At 35.3% G+C, this 18,998-nt stretch overlaps 1 protein-coding gene across 1 annotated transcript in view; it reads right to left on the minus strand.

Annotated features, from left to right (window-relative positions):
* LOC118747287 overlaps window positions 1–17,485 on the minus strand; it is a 46,485-nt gene extending 29,000 nt beyond the window's left edge. Inside the window, exons 1-2 of the mRNA XM_036481290.1 lie at window positions 16,613–17,485; window positions 7,594–7,666 (exon numbers count right to left, since the gene is read on the minus strand). Of these exons, the coding sequence (XP_036337183.1) occupies window positions 7,594–7,666; window positions 16,613–16,794 (255 nt within the window). The 5' untranslated portion in view covers window positions 16,795–17,485. The remainder of the gene's footprint in view (window positions 1–7,593; window positions 7,667–16,612) is intronic.
* Window positions 17,486–18,998: the final 1,513 nt, after the last annotated feature.

An 18,998-nucleotide genomic window follows, 5' to 3' on the forward strand; every position in this document is an offset into this window, starting at 1 on the left:
GCCTGTTAGGCGGTTACAGCGCCAAATAGAAGAAGAAGAGAAACGCCGAAAACACTGCTTCGCCTATACACTTGCCCACGGATGCCTTCTCGACAGCCTTCGAGCTCAATAGTGGTAATCAAATTAGTCTCAAGCCATATGCACGTAATGCCGATGCATGAACTCAATTTCTTTTGAACAGAGGTGATACAGTCTATGTGTCGCTTACACGCTCCCGTTTCCGGTTACCTCGCATAAGGTTTTCCGACTCGAAGGCGAAGTGAAGTTATGAGGGTTTTGATGCAAGCCAACACCCAATTGCATACATTTCCTGCCAGTAAACCGGCTGCCAGTTACGCGGCGACCAGAATGAGTGAGACGTGTATATGAGCAATGTCAGGAGTTTATAGGGACGCCTGACTTAGGATAGACGAAACAATTGCGTTTGGCAGAGTTCGCAAAAAGTTACGGTCGGTCAAAGAGTTAAGATAGTTCATCGATCGGCGTTCTAGATAGGATAAATTGATGGCTATCGACCAGTTAAAGTAAAGTAGATTAAGGACATCGAAATACGAACAATTTTGACTTAGACATTGTAGAGATATTTAACGCTTCATAAAGAAAACTCCTTGGTTCCGTTACATGGAAAAATTAAAGGAATACAGCGAGAGCTCACTCCTGTGGCATCTCCATGGATCAAACTGCTTTTAAAGCCTGAAGAATAAGAACGGCTAATAGGTCTGCATTATCCTCTTTCCATGAAATTCGGATACAATGATCGTAACAGCCTCTGGTGACAATAATTATGTATTCGGTTTATGCCAGTTTTATTTTTGTTTAGTCTATCGCCACTTTCCAAGCAAATAAACCATTATTTCGGATTACCGATATACTTATTACGATATACCTTTGTGTACGTTGGATATATGTATGTATGTGTGTATGCTAGTTCGAGCGATATAAAAAATTCATTTCCGTTCTGGCAACAAAATTTCGAATAAACAAGTGACACTTCAAGTGGAAACCACAAATATCAGATATGTATATAAACACGTGTATATATAAAACAGTCAGCAAGGAAAATACTACTTAAGAAGGCACAGCGTGAAACCAATATCAGCATACTTACTTCTATACATATATACATAAAAAAAGTGTTTATGAACTTACAAATAAAATAAAGATATACAAAAAAAAGAACAGACATATGTAAGCAAGTATTTCCGGATGTGGACTACCCCAAAGGGTTGGCCGTTAAGGTGTACTTCTGATATTGTATTTTGAAAAAAAAAAAATAAAAATAAAAAAATGATAACAAATAGGGAAGACAGGAAGGAAGAACGAAAGGTGAGTGAGAATATTAACGCTGAGTTGTAAGAAATCCACTGGCAGTTCAAGTGTTTTCCTGTTTTTCGCTCATAAACTCTATGAAGGCGTAAATTACTACTGAAGTACATAGCAGACAAGTTAGAAAAACCAAAGCCAAAACTTCACTGAAATCGTTTGTGGATAAAAATGAATTTCTACACAAAAAGTTTGAATTAAAAAGTAAGTTGCAGTTAAGAATCAAGAACTCGATGTAAAATAAGAGGAAAACTTGTAGTGACATTTATATAAATACGTACATACATATGTACATTAGGGTGGTACCAAAAAAAGTTAAGTCGGAATTTTAATGCTAGTACACACTGCGATTGTTCTACACAGAAAAAAATAAATCATTATTTTTTTTATATCGAAGTAAAAAAAATGTTTAGAGGTCACTCAGAGCGCTCAAAGTTTTTCATATATTTTATATAGGAAAACCAATTTTTCGTAAAAATGGTATAGATTTCTTGAATATCAATATTTTGCGATCGGAAAACTTTATTTTTAATATTATGTATATTATATTATAAAAATATTAAAAAACGCAATAGCGATACCCATAAAAAATCCCAAGTATTAAAAATTGGTTAAATAAATAATTGGGTATTATTATTGGGATTCTTCTAAAGAGAAACGGGGTTTTCTTATCGAAAAATATTGATTTGCAAGAATTCTATACCATTTCTAGGAAAAATTATAAAGTACATGGAAAACGTTGAGCGCTTTGAGCGCCCACTAAATATGTTTTAATCTCGAAGTATAAAAACGGGGATATAATTTTTTTCGGTGCAGAACAATCCTAGGGGACGAGAGCATTAAAATTCCGACTTTACTTTAATCTCACATGCATTTTTGGACCACCATAATGAACACACATATGCATGCGCCTGGCGCTACATAAAATGTATTCATGAATGAAAAATTTTCACATTGAAATATGAGACTTTTCTAGTTGGTTGTGCAAGTTTTGTAAAAATGCAGATAGTTACAACGGCGAGGAAGACATCGAAGCTAGTGATACAGCAAAAATGCTTAAAAACTTCCAACTACGCTGGCGTTTTGTTGTAAAAATCGCATTTCAAAGTATGAGTATTGTACTCGTATTATTTTTCCAACAAAACTTAACAAGAGTGTGATTTCTAGACAACTCTCCTGTAAATAATTTAAACTTAAAAAATGCAGCAAAAATGCAATGAGAAATGGTAAACATGTAAAGGTCCTTATGTTTAAATTTCTCTTCAACATACATAGGTGTGGCAATGAACTTTCAGTTTGAACTTTCAGTTTATTCTATTTCGAGTAAGAAGAAGATACATATGTATGTAGTGTTTAGAGCACATTTGGTTAATATGTATGAAACTGTTGCAGCTGTCATGTTAGTGTTGAAATATTGGAAACATATGTTCTTACAGAATGCTGCGAGTTAGTAGAAGTGTGTAAGGGGACTTTTGACTTTTTTGAAGGAAACATGAGGTTACCAGTTGTGTGAGAGGCATTTGTTTATTAATCATTTTGAACAAAGGTCAAAGAACTCAAAATAAATGGAAGATAAATAAATCAAATTGATTAATAAGTAATAAGTGAAAATGTTTTTTCTTTGGAAAGCTAGTAGATAGACATGTGTAAGCGGGCAAGGGCTATAAAAACAAAAATATTTTCATTTCTGCAAACTGGGAGCAAATCATAAAAGCGCTTCAAAAGGTTGCAGTTTCCGCTAACTTTTTACATGAAACGGAGAGTTTCGTCAAGCGCTACCGACCGCAATAGATGTTATAGGTTTTGCAGATGATATATTATATACATATGATGATTATACCAGATGTTGAATAAAGGTAAGCAGCGCGGTTGATTTGGCATCGAAATGCCTGAACAGCGAGTAGTCCTTATAAGTTCCCATAAAAAGCGGAAGTCGAACCCCTGAGATAGGAATCACACAAGCTAAAGTTTTTGGGACAACGACACAATCCGCTTTGGTACAAATGTGTACCACGTGTGGAAAAAAGCATTAGGAAACAGTGACCGCTAGTAATATTATTCACTACGGATCTACGCATTGAATTTTTCCTCATTCTGGGTAACTTTGATTGAGTTTAAATCCTTCAGGTAGCCATGTGATGCAACGACAGACTTTATGTGATACTACTTCTCTTTCGCATTCATAGCTTGTATTAATGTTTTGGTGGGGAGACAGAGCGCGCTTATCTAGGAAAAAGCCAGACCTCTGTATAAATACGCTGACACAATTCCGGCGATCCTGGCGCGATCGATTCGCGACTCGTTAAGATCGTAGACCGAATGCTGGTATGCATGGGTAGGTAGAGTATAGCTTGCAGAGTTTTCGTTGAGCAGCTATGTGGGAAGGAGCACCTTGCACGAGCGAGTCTTATCCCCTTTTCTTTGTATAGCTTTGAGGGGAGTTAAAGTACCCATCAAGCACAGCTTTCACACTTCATGCAATGCTCTGCTCCTTTTCTGTTTAAAATTCTTATAGCTTTCGTGAACCTATAACCATGCCCGTCTATTTGAACGCAAAATAGTCCCGGGGTTTTCGATATATCCGACTGAAGTTTGGTATGCGGATGTATTTTTAAAATGTATTATTCATTTGTCGGACAACTATAACACAATACTTCTCCAATACAACTTATTCTTCAGATATGAGATTTTTGTATAACTCCTCAATTTATGGCATAAAATTTCGGGCAATTTTTACTCATTGTCAATAGAAAACTTTCAGTAAAACTTACAAAGATCGGGTCACTATAACCTATAGCCTTCATACAACTGATGGTTCAGATATGGGACTTTACTTGAAAAGGCCTTCATTTGGACGGCTAATTGTATTTTTTGTGGTTAGTGGGGGACCTATAAAAAATTGTTACTATTTAAAATTGGTATTTTTAAGAATTCTATACCATTTCTAGGAAAAATTTATGTTTTCCTATATAAAATACATGACAATTTTTGAGCGATTTGAACGACCTCTAACAGCTGTTTTCACCAGCAATTTAAATGGAAAATAATTATTTATTTTTTGTAAAATCCCATATAAAATTCAAAAAATTAAAATAATTTTTCACTTAAATTGCTTTAATTGGCTGCAAATATTTTTTTCATTTCAAAATGAACAACAGGGACATAATTTTTTTTCGGTATAGAACAATCCTAGGGGTTGAGAGCATTAAAATTCCGACTTTACTTTTTTGGGCCGCCCTTATCTAAGCATTACATTATCTAAGCATATCAATCTAATCATATCGATATGCTAGTTCATACATGCACTTATCAATAGAGTGTAATCTATTTTAAGTACTAAATATCTAGTAAAAATTTATGTATGAAGTAACATATGTACAAACATTTAATAAAGTGCGTAGTTTTCGTATTTTTATCATGACATAGAAAGCGTCTGCAATATTAAGTAACACAATTTTTGAACTAGCACTGGAAGATATATTTTTCAACACATGCAGACATCTTCAACGATTGGATATCGTTTGAAAAAAACTCGATTTTAACAGACAAACAAAGGTACTTCATTAGCTAAAAATTTTGAGGAAATGTTCCGTCGTTGTTCAAAAATGAATCAACTCAAAATTCACTGTTTGTCATTAACTGTTAAGAATTACAATTTTGAAAAATTGTGTTGCAGAGTACTCATGCAACTTTATAAAAACCAGATTTTCAGTTCCGAACTTTTAAAAAAAGTAATTTTATGATGTAGTAGTTGTTTTTAAATTCCTTTTGGCGTTTGTTAGTGAGCTACTCCACTGTGTAACTACAAAGCGGAATTCCGAAATTATATATCTAACTAATATCAGATCTAATTCATTGACACCCAGGTATCACTCATACAGGCCTTTAATTGATTATTTACGCTGCTAAATTCGCTGACCTATAAATAACTTTTTAGTAGATAATTACAAATGTACATAAATATGTATCTAAAGTCATAACGCTTTGCCGGTGAATAAAAAAAAAACAAGCCATGTGGGAATGCAATACATACATATGTATGTACTTATATATGTCGGTACAAATGTACTATGTACATATGTACCCTGCAGGGAAAACCCGAACTAATGAATCAAATTTCGAGTTCAGCACTAGTTATTTATAGCCAAAAAAAAAAGAACCAGTCTGATAGTAAATAGATCCTCACTAGTGCGAAAGTAGTGAAACGTGGTAATTTTACACAACTATTTTATTTTACTTTTTAAAACTACAAATGGCTAGCTAAGAGTGAAATGTTCATAGTCCACTTTTTCTAATAAATAAAAATATATTTTAGTACATTTTCATTAAGTGATACGGAAATTTGCTAAGCCCAAAAAAGTCTCAGAAAATATGTTGAGTTCCAAAGAATACACAAAATTTATCAGTAGAACTCTAGATCTAAGGTGGCGAATTTACTGCTGTTTCGGAAATATTGGTTAAAGGGATGCAGAGCGAACTAAGTAGATCTCATCTGTCGAATTTAGAACTGGTTCGGAACTATCGAAAATCCACGTACTAGTCATGGTTATTGTCATTGTCTAGAACTGAACCAGCTCACCGCTAGCGCGTTTCCCTACAGGGTATGCACACACAACTCCATACATACATACATATGTATATAATAGTGCATGAATTATTTACACATTTAAATTATGTTGTATCGCGCATTGATGCGAAGTGTTGACTCACTTGTGGCAATTAATGGAAATTATAGCAACAGAAATAATAATAATATAGTGATGGCAAATAATATGCAAATGTCTAGAAAGGCAGAAAGAGGCGTTAAGCGCCTAAAAGTAGCACTCAATTAAGTAACTAATTTCAGAAATGCATTATAATTTATGTAATTACATGATTGTTGTTTTACTTTCTTGTAAAAGTATACCGATTACACATTGCAATACCGATTAAGACTTTCCTAGGTTACCTAAATAGTACCGGCCACACCGCACAGTGCAGAGCCCCATATAAAATATTGCTAAAAGTACCAGTTGTCCTACAATTTTATGGAATTTTTTATCTGTGGTATTTTTAATTAGGAATGTATGTAAATATGTGAAAAATCGCATAGATTGGCAAGCCGCCACGCCCACTACACTAGGGGGCGAATATCGTAAATGTTATCCAATTTTAATGCAATTCGGTTGGTACTTTAGTTTTAATTAGAAGAATTGAAATCTGAAATATGGGCAAAATCGGCCCACTGCCACGCCCACTAGGGGGCGGATATGGTAAATGCTATCCGATTTTAATGAAATTCGGTTTGTATCTAAGTCATAACTAGAAAAATTTAAATCTGAAAGATGGAAAATCGGATGGATCGGCCCACTGCCATACCCACCAGGCACAATTGGGATAATATCTAACAGACCTACTCTTTAATGTAGTGTGCGAAGAAATTCGCCACCCTATGATATTTTATGTACTCCTCCATTCCTGGACAAAGGTACCTACACAGCAAATTATCGTAAAACCGCAACCCAATTCTGGTCGAAACGCGAAGTCGGTGATACGATCAAGAGATAGAGCATCCCCGACTTAGTAATTGGTAACATAGTCACTTCTTTAACAAGTCTTGGACGAGTTGAAGTACGAAGGCCATTTAGAGGTTGAAAAAGGCACCTTCGAGAAAAAAGTCTTAAACAAGAGTTAAGTATTTGTATCCTCCGAATCCGAATCTGCAGTAAAAATGGTCGAAACCGAAAATCGGTAATACGACCAAAAGATAGAGCCATACCCGATTTGGTAGTTCATCAGTTAGGCGTTATTCAATAAAAAAAAATAATTTCCCACCATTTTAGTGGTCTAGGTGGACGAGTGGTCTAGGACACCCTAAATATATATTATCCATCACAAGCACTCCGAATTTCTTGGCGGATAAAACAAACCAACGAATTCACAACACCTGCATTATGCAGGTATGCAGGTAACTACTATTTACATACATAGGTACATATGTACATATGTAATGCAATCAAAACCAAAATACTGCTCACACTCTACATATTACACACGCACATTACATTAGTGAATTTCATAATTAAATGCCATTACGCTTGAATAATTTTCTTCATTTGCACACAAAAAAGCGAGAGTAATTTTTCTTTTGGTGAAGTTATTTTTGCATAAATTTTTATGATACCCCGGTCTTAGCGTGGAATTTTGTTAATTAATTTTGCAGTAAAATTATTGACGTAGTGAATGTACATAGATAGATAGCCAGTTAAATAAGTTAAAACTACAACTTACCAAATTCGTCGAAGTACTGCTTTTCGCTTCATTAACTTTTGGTAATGTAGATGGATGTGTGGCTCTGGGTGAACTGAAATGAAAAAAAAAAATTGTTTTGAATTAAAAAAAAAAGTGTTCAGAAGGCAGGAGGAGAAAGGCCAAAAGGGGAAAGTTAAAGCCTTTTCTCCAATTTTAATGTAAAAACTTATCTATTTACGACACACAGTTCTCGTAAAAGGAATTGTGTTCTAACATAAATCTTAAATATGCACATATATAGGTATGTAGATATTAAAATATTTTGTATGCAGTTAAAGTATACGCACTGTAATATTTAGTTGAGTGTAATAATACATACAAATTTAGGATAAACGTAATGTAAAAACATGTAAATATGTATATAAGCGCATAATAACGACCAATGAAAGAAGCTTAGAAATTGAAATTAAATAACTCTCTTGAAGCGCCTAAAGCAGTAGTAAAAAGTTTTTTGGATTATACAAATAGACATTCAGAGCTATTTAGCTGAAGTCGATGAAAAGGTTATGAATTTTATGAGCTAAAAATTGGGTTGCGAAATTATGGAATAAAGTCTATAGCAACAACATGTATTAGAAATTGTTTTTGATTGTTTCCTTTCTTAGGCTTAATCGTCTGTGAAAATATTCGTTCTGTAATGCGATAAGTATGTGTATTAGGGTGGTCCAAAATTGCATGTTAAAAAACTAGAGTCCAAGTTTTAATGCTCTCACTCCCTAGGATTGCTCTATATAGAAGAAAATATAGCCCTGATTTTTTTTTATCTCGAAATCAAAAAATATTTAGAGGCCACCCAAAGAGCACAAAGTTTTCCGCGTACTTTACTTATGTGGGGAAAAAACAATTTTTCGTACAAATGGTATAGAATTCTTTAAAGCAATATTTTTTGAAAACTCTATTCTCTTCAAGAGGCTTCCAATAATGATACCCAATTGCTAATTTTAACATTTTTTAAAACTAACGATTTTAATCCCCTTTGCACCTATATATAAGTAAGTGTTTGGCCGCGCTTCTCCTCGGATTCGTGGCGTGCGCCTTGATGTTGTCACACAAAGGGGAGGGACTTACAGTCTAACGCCGACTCCGAACGGCGATTATATTTTTATGGGAAGCTATTTTTCAGGGCAGAAATGCACTGGGGAGGTTTGCCATTGCCTGCCGAGGGGCGAGAAAGAAAAACTGTTTCTATATATTTTTGCGATGTTGCTTTGACCAGGGTTTGAACCCAGGTCCTGCGGAGTATTGGTAAGCAATTGGCAATAACAGAACTGAATTTTTATATCAAAAAATATTGATTTTCAAGAATTCTATAAATTTTGTACGACAAATAGATTTTTTGCCACATAAAATACATGGAAAACTTTGAGCGCTTGGAGCAACCTCTAAATATTTTTTATTTAAAAATGAAAAGAGCTATATTTTGTCGGTAAAGAAAAATCCTAGGAGGTGTGCGCATTAAAATTCCGACTTTCCATCTTTTGGACCACCCTATGTATATACATGGAAACTCAGATTTGTGCAGCTAGTAGGTTACCTTCTGTTCTAGCAAAAACTCGAACTCTTTTCAAATAAAATAAAATTTGGTCTACTTTACAACTTTCCCTTTAAAATATTACAACCAAATTTCGTCATCTGTGAACTAAAATGTTTCGGAAAATCCTAAGAAAATTGTATGCTTAAAAAAAAATCTCTTAAACGATTTCATTTATGTGGCACCATCTAATACGATGTTTCCACTCCTCGTAATTCGCTCTCTCATACGTAATTCGCTCTCCCATTCGTCATTCGCCATCCAATTACCCTTCGCCATACAAAATATTGAGAGCGAATTACCTCATTTGTAGGTATCGATGCCTTCTCTCATATTTATCGGAAATATATCGAAGTTTTCACGGCCTGGTTCCATTTGCTGGCACTTTTTCTAGATCCTGCAAAAGTAATTAATAAAATATTCTCTATATAAACTAAAATCTTTTATAATAACTTAAATTTTTGCTCCATCTTCGATATTTGCAGTTCACAACAATAATAATAAATAGCAAAGAACAAGAACAAGAAGTAGAACTGCCAAACGAATTACGAATGTGTGTGTCGTGGAAACAGGGTAGTTCACGAATTACTTAGCGAATTACTTAGAGAGCGAATTACGAAGAGTGGAAACATCGTATAAACTTTCAAAATTTGAATCATTGGATTTATTTTGCTGACAGAAGCCTAAGCGGTTTTCGTACTTAGTAAATTATTTTCTGTTGAAAGGTTTCGCGACGATTTTCCATAAATTACTTGCTTCGATACAACAGTATCATCTTCCGCCATGGCGAAACGAATACAGAAGGTGGCGCTGATTGTGATACCGCTAACTCTCTATTGAAAATTTTGACAGAAGTGTGACGTCATATCAGTTTTCGTTTATTGCCTGTGTAATATACATATACATATACAAAACATATATGTACATATATACTGACAGATCTCTCTCAGCTCTCTCCACCTGCAAATCTGCCAATACGTCATATTCACGCGTTAAAGCCTAATTATGGCAACTTAACTTAACTTAACTTAACGGAACGTAGAACTTAGAGAATCAAAATGAAACAGATTTCGACGTGGCATTAAGTTACGTTAAGTTTCGGCTGTTCAATTATAAGCAACACCCATTTAACAGAATTTTTACGAGAGAGCTGTAAGTTACGTTAAGTTGGCATAATCAGACCATTACTCTCCCGAATTTTCACATCAATCAGCGCAATATTGCATTCCATCGGTTTTGCCTTCTCCTAGATTTTAGAGCAGTGCGCCTATTCTTAATTGGTCAATTAGGTTGTAGTTTCAGCCTGTTGCCTTATACTTAAACATAAGCTGTTAAATCAGAGTATAAGTTACGATATTTAAGTGTTGGAATTGTAAACCTTAAACCAAAACGGAATTCTGCATAATTTTAAAGCTGGAAAGCCAAGTTCTACATACCAACGTACATACATACATACTTATAAAATAACTGCTTTAAATGCTATTATTTTCCGTACAACGCTCAAACGAACCGAGAATTATTTAACCAAGCAACAGCAAATAAATTCCGACATTCCTTACGTGTTAGCGTTGAAGCCAGGACACGTTGTACAATAAACATTAGTACAGTGAAGAATTTGTAATGCTATGCGATGGCAGAAAGAAAAGAAAGAAAGGTGAGAATGCAGCAGCTTTGTAGAACGAATAGGAAAAAATAAAGTAAGTATGTACATACCATAGGAATTAAAAAATCAACTGTAATGTATAAAAAAAGGCAAACAAATAAGGCAACACCTGAAAAAGGTGTATACGGAAATATAAATATGATTGTATGTAGAACGTACATTAAAGTCGAAATATACACACATATATGTATATGTACATATGTATTTATGTCCGCGATGATATGCTAGATCAAAGGATGTTTTGTGTGAAAATCTATGTTTGTAGTGACGAGTGAGACCGCGCACAAAAAGCAAAAAAAACAAAATCATTACTTCAGAAAACGCTAAGGAGGACAAACTGATGCTGCAGCTCTTTCTATGTAGATCCTTTCATATCCTTTGTTGTATTTGTGATTTGCTTAATTTCCTAGAAATGAAAAATCTACGAATTAAGTATTGAAGCAGTAAATGCAAACATTTTTACATACATACTATATGTACATATATATTCATATGCACTGTACACATTCACATGGATTTATGTACTTATAAGTAGGTACACACATAAGTATGTGTGTCCTAGGTGTGGCATAGCTGGTTAAACCAATATTTATTTAGAAAATACACCTTGGCGCTCTAGGAAGAGGTGCCACAGACGCTTAAATCCAGCGTCAAACAATTGACTAGGTGTATTAATGCAAATACTACCCAGGCAACCAACAGAGTCTGCAGGGTGCACATTTAGCACTCTCTGAGCGGTGCGCTTATGTCGCTAGGGAGGCTCTGAAAAGAGTTCAAAAGGAGCATATCCGCCGGAGAAAAGGTGCCTTCTCAATATATATGAAAAAAATTTGTGCGTTTAGGACTCCTTAAATTAGTGATTTCGGAGTCCCAGATAGCTCCGTCAGATAATCCGCTGAGACTCAGTGCTGACTCCCCTATTCGTGTATGATTTTATGAAAAGGATTCCTTAAATGATCCAAAGATAACTTAGACGGGGTTTTTTGGGAGTGATCCGATTATAGACCGAAGAGGAGGATTAACGGTTTTTCAAATTGCTCCTAATTAAATTTATAAGCATTCGAATTTTTTTCGTAATTTCTTTTTATTGAAAAACCTTTAAATTAAAGAAAATTATTTAACATATTAAGTATTCAGTTAAAAGAGAAAAAATTATGAAATAAGTAAAAAATATTTTTTAGCTTTTTTAAGGACGTTTCTTTGAAGTGTGAAACCACTTTGCCTTCGTTCTATTGAATTAAAATGCGCCTGAAAAGTTCTGAAGTTAGCCAAAAGTAATTTTGTATGAGTTATTGCTTAGCTCTAAATGCATTCGCAACTGTCATAACGTCAACTGTTTTTTTCGCGGTGCCCCTTTCCAGGAACATTCGGATTAAACATTTAATTTTCATCTTACAGACTAGATGCAAAGAAAAGAAAAAACAGATAACATGAAAACACTTTCGACTCTCTTTTCACTCCACTTCCGGAAGGTGGAAGTCCCTTATGACTCCATATTAGGAGCATTTCGACAACGCACCCTCCAGGTGATACTGTTTTAGTCCTTTTTTACTCCATATTTAGCGCCCTCCGCATTTGGTTAGCTGGGATACTACATGTACACATTACATAGGAATGTATAAATATTGCGGTGAGTCTCATTAATGTAGTGTTTTACTAGAATTACGAGAGACTGGAATGTGCACAAATAGCATTTCCAAAAAAAATAAAAAAATTTCGTCTGCACTTGTGGGTGTTTAAATTCGGAATACATATTCACTGCAACATGAGAATTGAATAATTTTCGAAAGTTTCGCAATTCAGTGGATAATGTTCTTCGACGGCAACTTGAGTAACATAAATTTATAAATTTTTGGAGATGTCTTTTTCGTGTTTTTTTTTGGATTTTCATAGCGCCTTCTCAAACTCTAGAGATAATTCCAATATTATTTGAATGCAAAATCACTCTTTATATATATGAGATACTTTGAAAGGATAAATATAAGAATCTTATTGAACAATATACATATGAATTTGTATGTACATATTACCGGCATTTCGATTCGCTCATACGCTTTTCCCTATTATGCAGAATTCTTGCGTTTGGCATATTTCGAGGTCATGACTTTCCATCAATTATTTTGAATATGCAATTGTAAGATGATGGGTAGAAAGCTCATGCGGTCAAAGCTCATAAGTTTTGTTCTAATAGACCAAGGTAGGGCGATTTGATTCTTCTTGTTGTCTCAAATTGAAAAACTGATAACATTTGAAAGGTAAGTATATACAGTTACTACCAAAATAGAGCGTTCTTTTTTGTTAATTTTGTATTAAAATATGGCTCCATTTAAATCCAAGAATGAGACAATGTACAAAAATTGTGAAAAATCTACAAAGTTTCAGCAAAATCGCAAACTTTTTAATGCGAAAAAAATAGTTCAGGTATGCAGTTTTATAGCCCATTAAATTTTAGTATAATAATGTGCAAATTTCAATTCTCTAAAAAATCGCGTTAATTTTCAAGAATTTTTTTGCTGACTGTCCTACGCTTTATATGAAAAAAAAATCTGTAGGACAGCCAGCAAAAAAATTCTTAAAAATCAAAGCGAATTTTTAGACATCGGAAATTTGCACATTATTATACTAAAATTATACTAATGGGCTACAAAACTGCATACCTGAATAGTTTTTAGATATTCTTATTAAAAAGTTCGCGATTTTGCTGAAATTCTTGGATTTGAATGGAGTTTGCTAAAATATAAGCCATATTTTAATACAAAATTAACAAAATATTTTTAGCATGTAAAACATTGCGAATATTAACAAAAAAGAGTCGTACGCTCAATTTTGGGAGTAACTGTGAGTAGTTTAATTTTTTGTTCGCCGTATGCCTTTCTGAAGGGTCTGTGCAATTTTTGAATTCAATCTACAGTTTTGAAAATCTTTTGGCGACGTCATAGCACCAATCCAGACTGATTTTACTGACAATTCATAGGGTGGTTTTTAATTTTTAGAGTATTTTAATTGAGCACAGATGTGATATCTGGCATGATTTAAAACTTCAAACAATATGCACTTTAAACCAATAAGGGTGGGTTGATTTTATCGAGACGTGTATTTAATTCACGCCGTTTTACGAACTCCCTGTTTACTACACATAATGTTAGTGTGCAAGGTAAACCAAACTCGAATCATATTTGTTGTTATGAAAAAAGTTATAAATGTATCAGCTGGTAAAGGAGTTTCTAGTCACGTGCATGAAATGTTTAACCTAAATTTCGGAACACTTTTGAGATTCGAGTTAAAGAATGCATTTAGTACATAAATATGTATGTGTAGATAAATATGCATAAATGTATGCAGGTAGTCAGCGTGTCATGAGCAAAAGATGTAGATGGACGTGACAATTGGTAGTCACATAAATGTAGGTATCTATGTATGCAATTTACATACTTGACATTCAGAGAAAGTGACTCATCTGAATCAAATTAATAATAGTGAAAATACTCGTATGTAGTATGCATTCATATGCATATACATACCTAGCATGTCTACATATATACACCTATGTATTATTAACTTTCTTGAATATGTACTAATGCAATATGCATTCATGCAGCATTTTATTGACTGGACTTTCGTTGCTACAGGCAAGCACGTTTCACTATTCATGCATTTTTAAATATGTATATGCTTATTAAATCGACCATGTTAGCCCATTACATTACCAAATGCCACAAAATTGCTTATCATCTGAGCATATTGAAATTTAAATGTAATCAGAAGGTGCATGTTTGTACTTGTATGCACATAGATACATATGTATACAACCACTTCATGAGAGGAAGATCACATGGGGGTTGCCATATATGCCGACCAAAGACAAGTGTTTATACCGCTTGTAGTTGTAATCAGCGAAAAATCCTTTATGTTGACCATCTGATCAATGAAATTAGATACCTAGCTGGTCCTTCTGAGATTGAGGTCAATATGAGTTTTTCCTATCTGTAGCTACATGATGTCTCTCAGTTATTGCTGACCGAAATGTTCACCTGTGGCTCCAATGGCCGAAGGTTATAGTGCTATGACTGGTTGCGTGCCGAGGAATATCTGGTCCTTGCTCTTTCTGGCCAAATGTCTCAGACCGAAATGTCCGGTCAAATGGTTCACCAGAACTAGATCCCAGATATGTACACTGGTACGCAGACGGATCAAAGATGGAGGGTGACCAAACTTTCTATTGCAATGGTTGCTTGGTGCACGGTCTTTGAGGCCGAAGTACTTGTTATCTCAATTTGTGCCAGACGGAACCTTGAGAAGGATTTAAAAGGCGCTTTTCTAGTTATCTTTTGAGATAGCCAGATGGCCATAAGGACCCTTTGCAATAGGAAGATCCCCTGCAGGCTCGTTAAGAAGTGCTTTGACACTATTCAACTCTTGGCAGCAAGGAACACGGTATTACTATACTGGGTACCAGGACATGCGGGATCGTGGGTAATGAGGCCGTCGACGAATTGGCTAGGGAAGTCTCATCGTCTTGTGGGAGGGGAAGTTGTCAGTCTCCTCGAGGCTTATAACAGAATCGTGGTTAAACTCCAGAGCGTAGTAAGTACTGGGGAGAGATAGGAGGCCTTGACAGGTCAGACGTTTTGGTTATCCTTTCGCTAGTAAAGATATATGTACATCTTTTGGACAGAGTCGATATCAAGTTGCTTATTGGCTACCTGACGGGTCATAATCACCTGCGATGGATTTCCGTCTTTGCTTTGAGGACGAGCAGACGTCGTGGCACATTATGTGTGACTGTCCGACATTGGCCAGACTAAAATTGAAATGCTTCAGTTCTTCTACAGTCGATGTCCTTAAGGCTAGGAATTTGTCTACCAAGAAACTTTTGGTTTTCATAAAGGAGGGAAATCAAGGTTAAGAACCATCATAGGGATACAAAAGATCATCTCCCTATGTCACGGTGTCCCTTTCTGTTACACACAAAAAATTTACATTACATTACAACTGATCTAAACATAAATTGTCTTGGAATCTTATTTTTCTCATTTGGCTCCACAACCGTTCGTCGGTTTTTATGCTCTCAAATACTTATGTCCATGTCGTGAAAAAACTCGCACTCTTCGCCATTCCATCCTCTTCGGTACGCGTCGTCCACGCAAAAAGGACCATAGATTTTAATTAGAATAGTTCACTCGGAAGCCTCCAAAACCTTCTATTTTTTCGTCGACATCGTCCGCGTTTCTGCGTCATAAAAAAAGGACAGGAATGATAAGAGATTTGTAGCGCGTAATTTTGGTTCGTCGAGAAAGGGCTCTGCTTTGCAATCGCCTACCGAGCCCAAAATAGGACCTCTGAGCAAGAATTATACTTCACTTGATTTCCAGCCTGATATTGTTGGTGGCATTTTTGCTGTCTTGGAATACCAGGACAGTTTATCCAAGAGAAAAAGAAGATTATCCCCGCTAATTTCAGTATAGACTCCATGTCCCGACTAGTGCTAGGGAAGTAGCTTCTCGTAAATGTAAAATATGTACGTACAAATAAATTCCGGATTAAAGTTATTCAAGTCTGACCAAGCGCAGATTCTGTAATCGCCATTTATTAAGCAACGTAGCACATTGAACACGGCAAGTAGCCGACCGTTAGGGTATTAAAGCTAATTAGCCCGCTTGCTTACGCTCTAGTGAAGAGTGTGAGTAGTAAACTATACACTGAAAAAAGTATGCCAAGTCGACATGCTCCCTTCGGATGCACCTTCAACTCAGCCATCTCTCGCTTATTAAGCTCTTAAACAGAGCTTCGTTCACAAAACTCACCGCCTTTGCAAAGTGTACGCCCTGCACAACCAACTCGTCGTTGTTGTGCTTTTCTTTGGCTTTATTCCTCTTGCCACTTTCGGCCCAAGCTGTAATTCTGCAACTGTAGTGGCAGTTGTAGTTGTTGACCTCTGGCTGACCATGGCTGAGCAACAGCTGACATTGGATTCGCGCAGCTGCATTTGGCACTGGCCGTGTCTGGGGGAAAGGAGCGTTCTACTTAACGACAGTTACTAATAAATTAATAGCACACTGACACTTTAAATGGGCGAGGTTAATTTTTTTCTGCACTCTTTTCTTTTTCTTATATTAGTATTTATGCACTTTTTTTGCCTTTGCATTTAGCACTTGCACTTTGACACTGAAAAGCGTTGAGGATACACAAAAAAAAAATAAAATAAAATTGACGCTGACTGACTACATAGAGTAGCGCTTTGTGTGTTTGTCATTTCCATGTATTTGGTAAATGCGTGCTCCAACTAATTGGTAATTAAGCCGGTGAGAACAAGCGTGAAATAACTTTTCAAATAAAAACCAGTTCACATCTCTATGTATGTATGGTATATAGGTAGCTGTTGTACTTTCATTAGATACTGTTGTTGAACTTATTTTTTGCAGGTATTTTTTTATTCACATTTTTTTTTGTATTTTACTCGAAAAAAGAAAACAAAATGCCGATGCGGAGATACTACGCGCTTAAATTTTTATGAATGAATTAAATGACTGAGACGAATGCGAACACCCCGACCGGTGTTTGAAAAGCAACTGACTCATTTGCGAGTCAGCCAAAGGCAAAGGCAGATTTCAATTTCCTTTTGAACTCAATTCGTCGTTGAGGCCTATTATTTTGAAATAAACAACCGCCGCCGCCACCATCACCACCACTACTACCACAACCACTACCGAAAGGCGGTCGGAAGACAACACAGCACCAGAAATGCACCAAAAGTATGTATGTACATATAATCAAAGAACATACTTATAGCAGACGTGCGGTCCGATCGGTCTCTATGCTATTCTCTGGTACTATGCAACCAGTGTTGCCAGAACTTTTTGGGGCGACCGGCAAAAATATAACCAGAATTCACATATTTTATTTAAATGCAAAAATTACAATTAGGAAGACTAGTAAATCCATTACTTTTTTTTGGTTAACAAAGATTATATTAGTAGCTAAGCTGTACATCAGAAGTCATCTTTGTATTACTTAAATATAAAAAAGAGATAAATTACAAACTTATGGCGTTTTCTTTTCCATTGAACAATTTTTCCTTATAAATATTGCAACATTTACAATAGGTTGCTTTTTGTCCTGCAAAATGGCTATATTATATTTGCTTAGTGTGAGGGCAATATTTTGAGAAATCAACACGTAAAGCGATGAAAGGGCTGAGGAAGAAGGAGGAGGTAAAATGATGCCCTGCAACTTGTAACAGTACCAATTTTTGGATTCTGGGAATTTTCGGATAAAGATGTGGTGCTACTAAAAAAATATATATATATGTACATAAATATAAGTACGAAACTATGTATTTGTGACAAGAATTATCCACATAAGATGAAAACTACTGCAATTTCATTTTATAAATTTTTTTGTTTATAGAAAAATGCATCAGTAAGACAGTTTCGGTACGGTTCGATTAGTTGTACATGATTTTGGGTTGTCGTGTCAAAACGCGTGACCCGAAAGAAAAAAATTTTACATATACGTCTAGCAAAGGGATTAGGCATTAAGTTAAAACAAAGATTTCTGTTTGAAAAATGCATTTTTTGTTTGTAAATTTGGAGGTGGATTTTGCGCAAAAATAATGTGCATGACGTAACCAGAGTTGGACTGATGAGGTTATATCTTCTAGCGCGGCCGAAGGCCAGCAAGGCGGAAATAATAACAACAAAAAATAAAGTATATTTGAACCATGATGCAATTAATCATAGATATTGTCTTCCCAGAGAGTTTTGCTCCACATCGAAATTCGTGCTAGAACTTATACATTTGGATTTTAATAAAATAATGCGAATAGCCAATAGAAAATGGGCTAAAAACGGCTAATTTTTTTTTTTTTGCAAAACGGCTAACAAATCCGCTGCCGGCTAAACCGAATTTTCTCCGGCAGGCTTAAATCTAACCGGAAAACGGCTCAAATGGCAACACTACATGCAACATAAAAAATCAACAGCTGCAGTGGTAGCTCGTCGGCACATTGAGGTTGTTTATTTTTGAGTTTGAGTGAGAATTTTTGGAGTGCATACAAGCGTATGTTCATCATGTATAGGTAAGAACGTATATTAGGTCATTCCTTAATTTTTTCGAAATATATATATATGTATTTATTAACTAGTCAAACTCCGTAGCAGGGTACTCTGCCAATAACTGTATTAAACATGG

Source organism: Rhagoletis pomonella, unplaced genomic scaffold, assembly GCF_013731165.1.
Source record: "Rhagoletis pomonella isolate Grant_MI unplaced genomic scaffold, Rhpom_1.0 Rhpom_scaffold_00011, whole genome shotgun sequence".
Lineage (NCBI taxonomy): Eukaryota > Metazoa > Arthropoda > Insecta > Diptera > Tephritidae > Rhagoletis > Rhagoletis pomonella.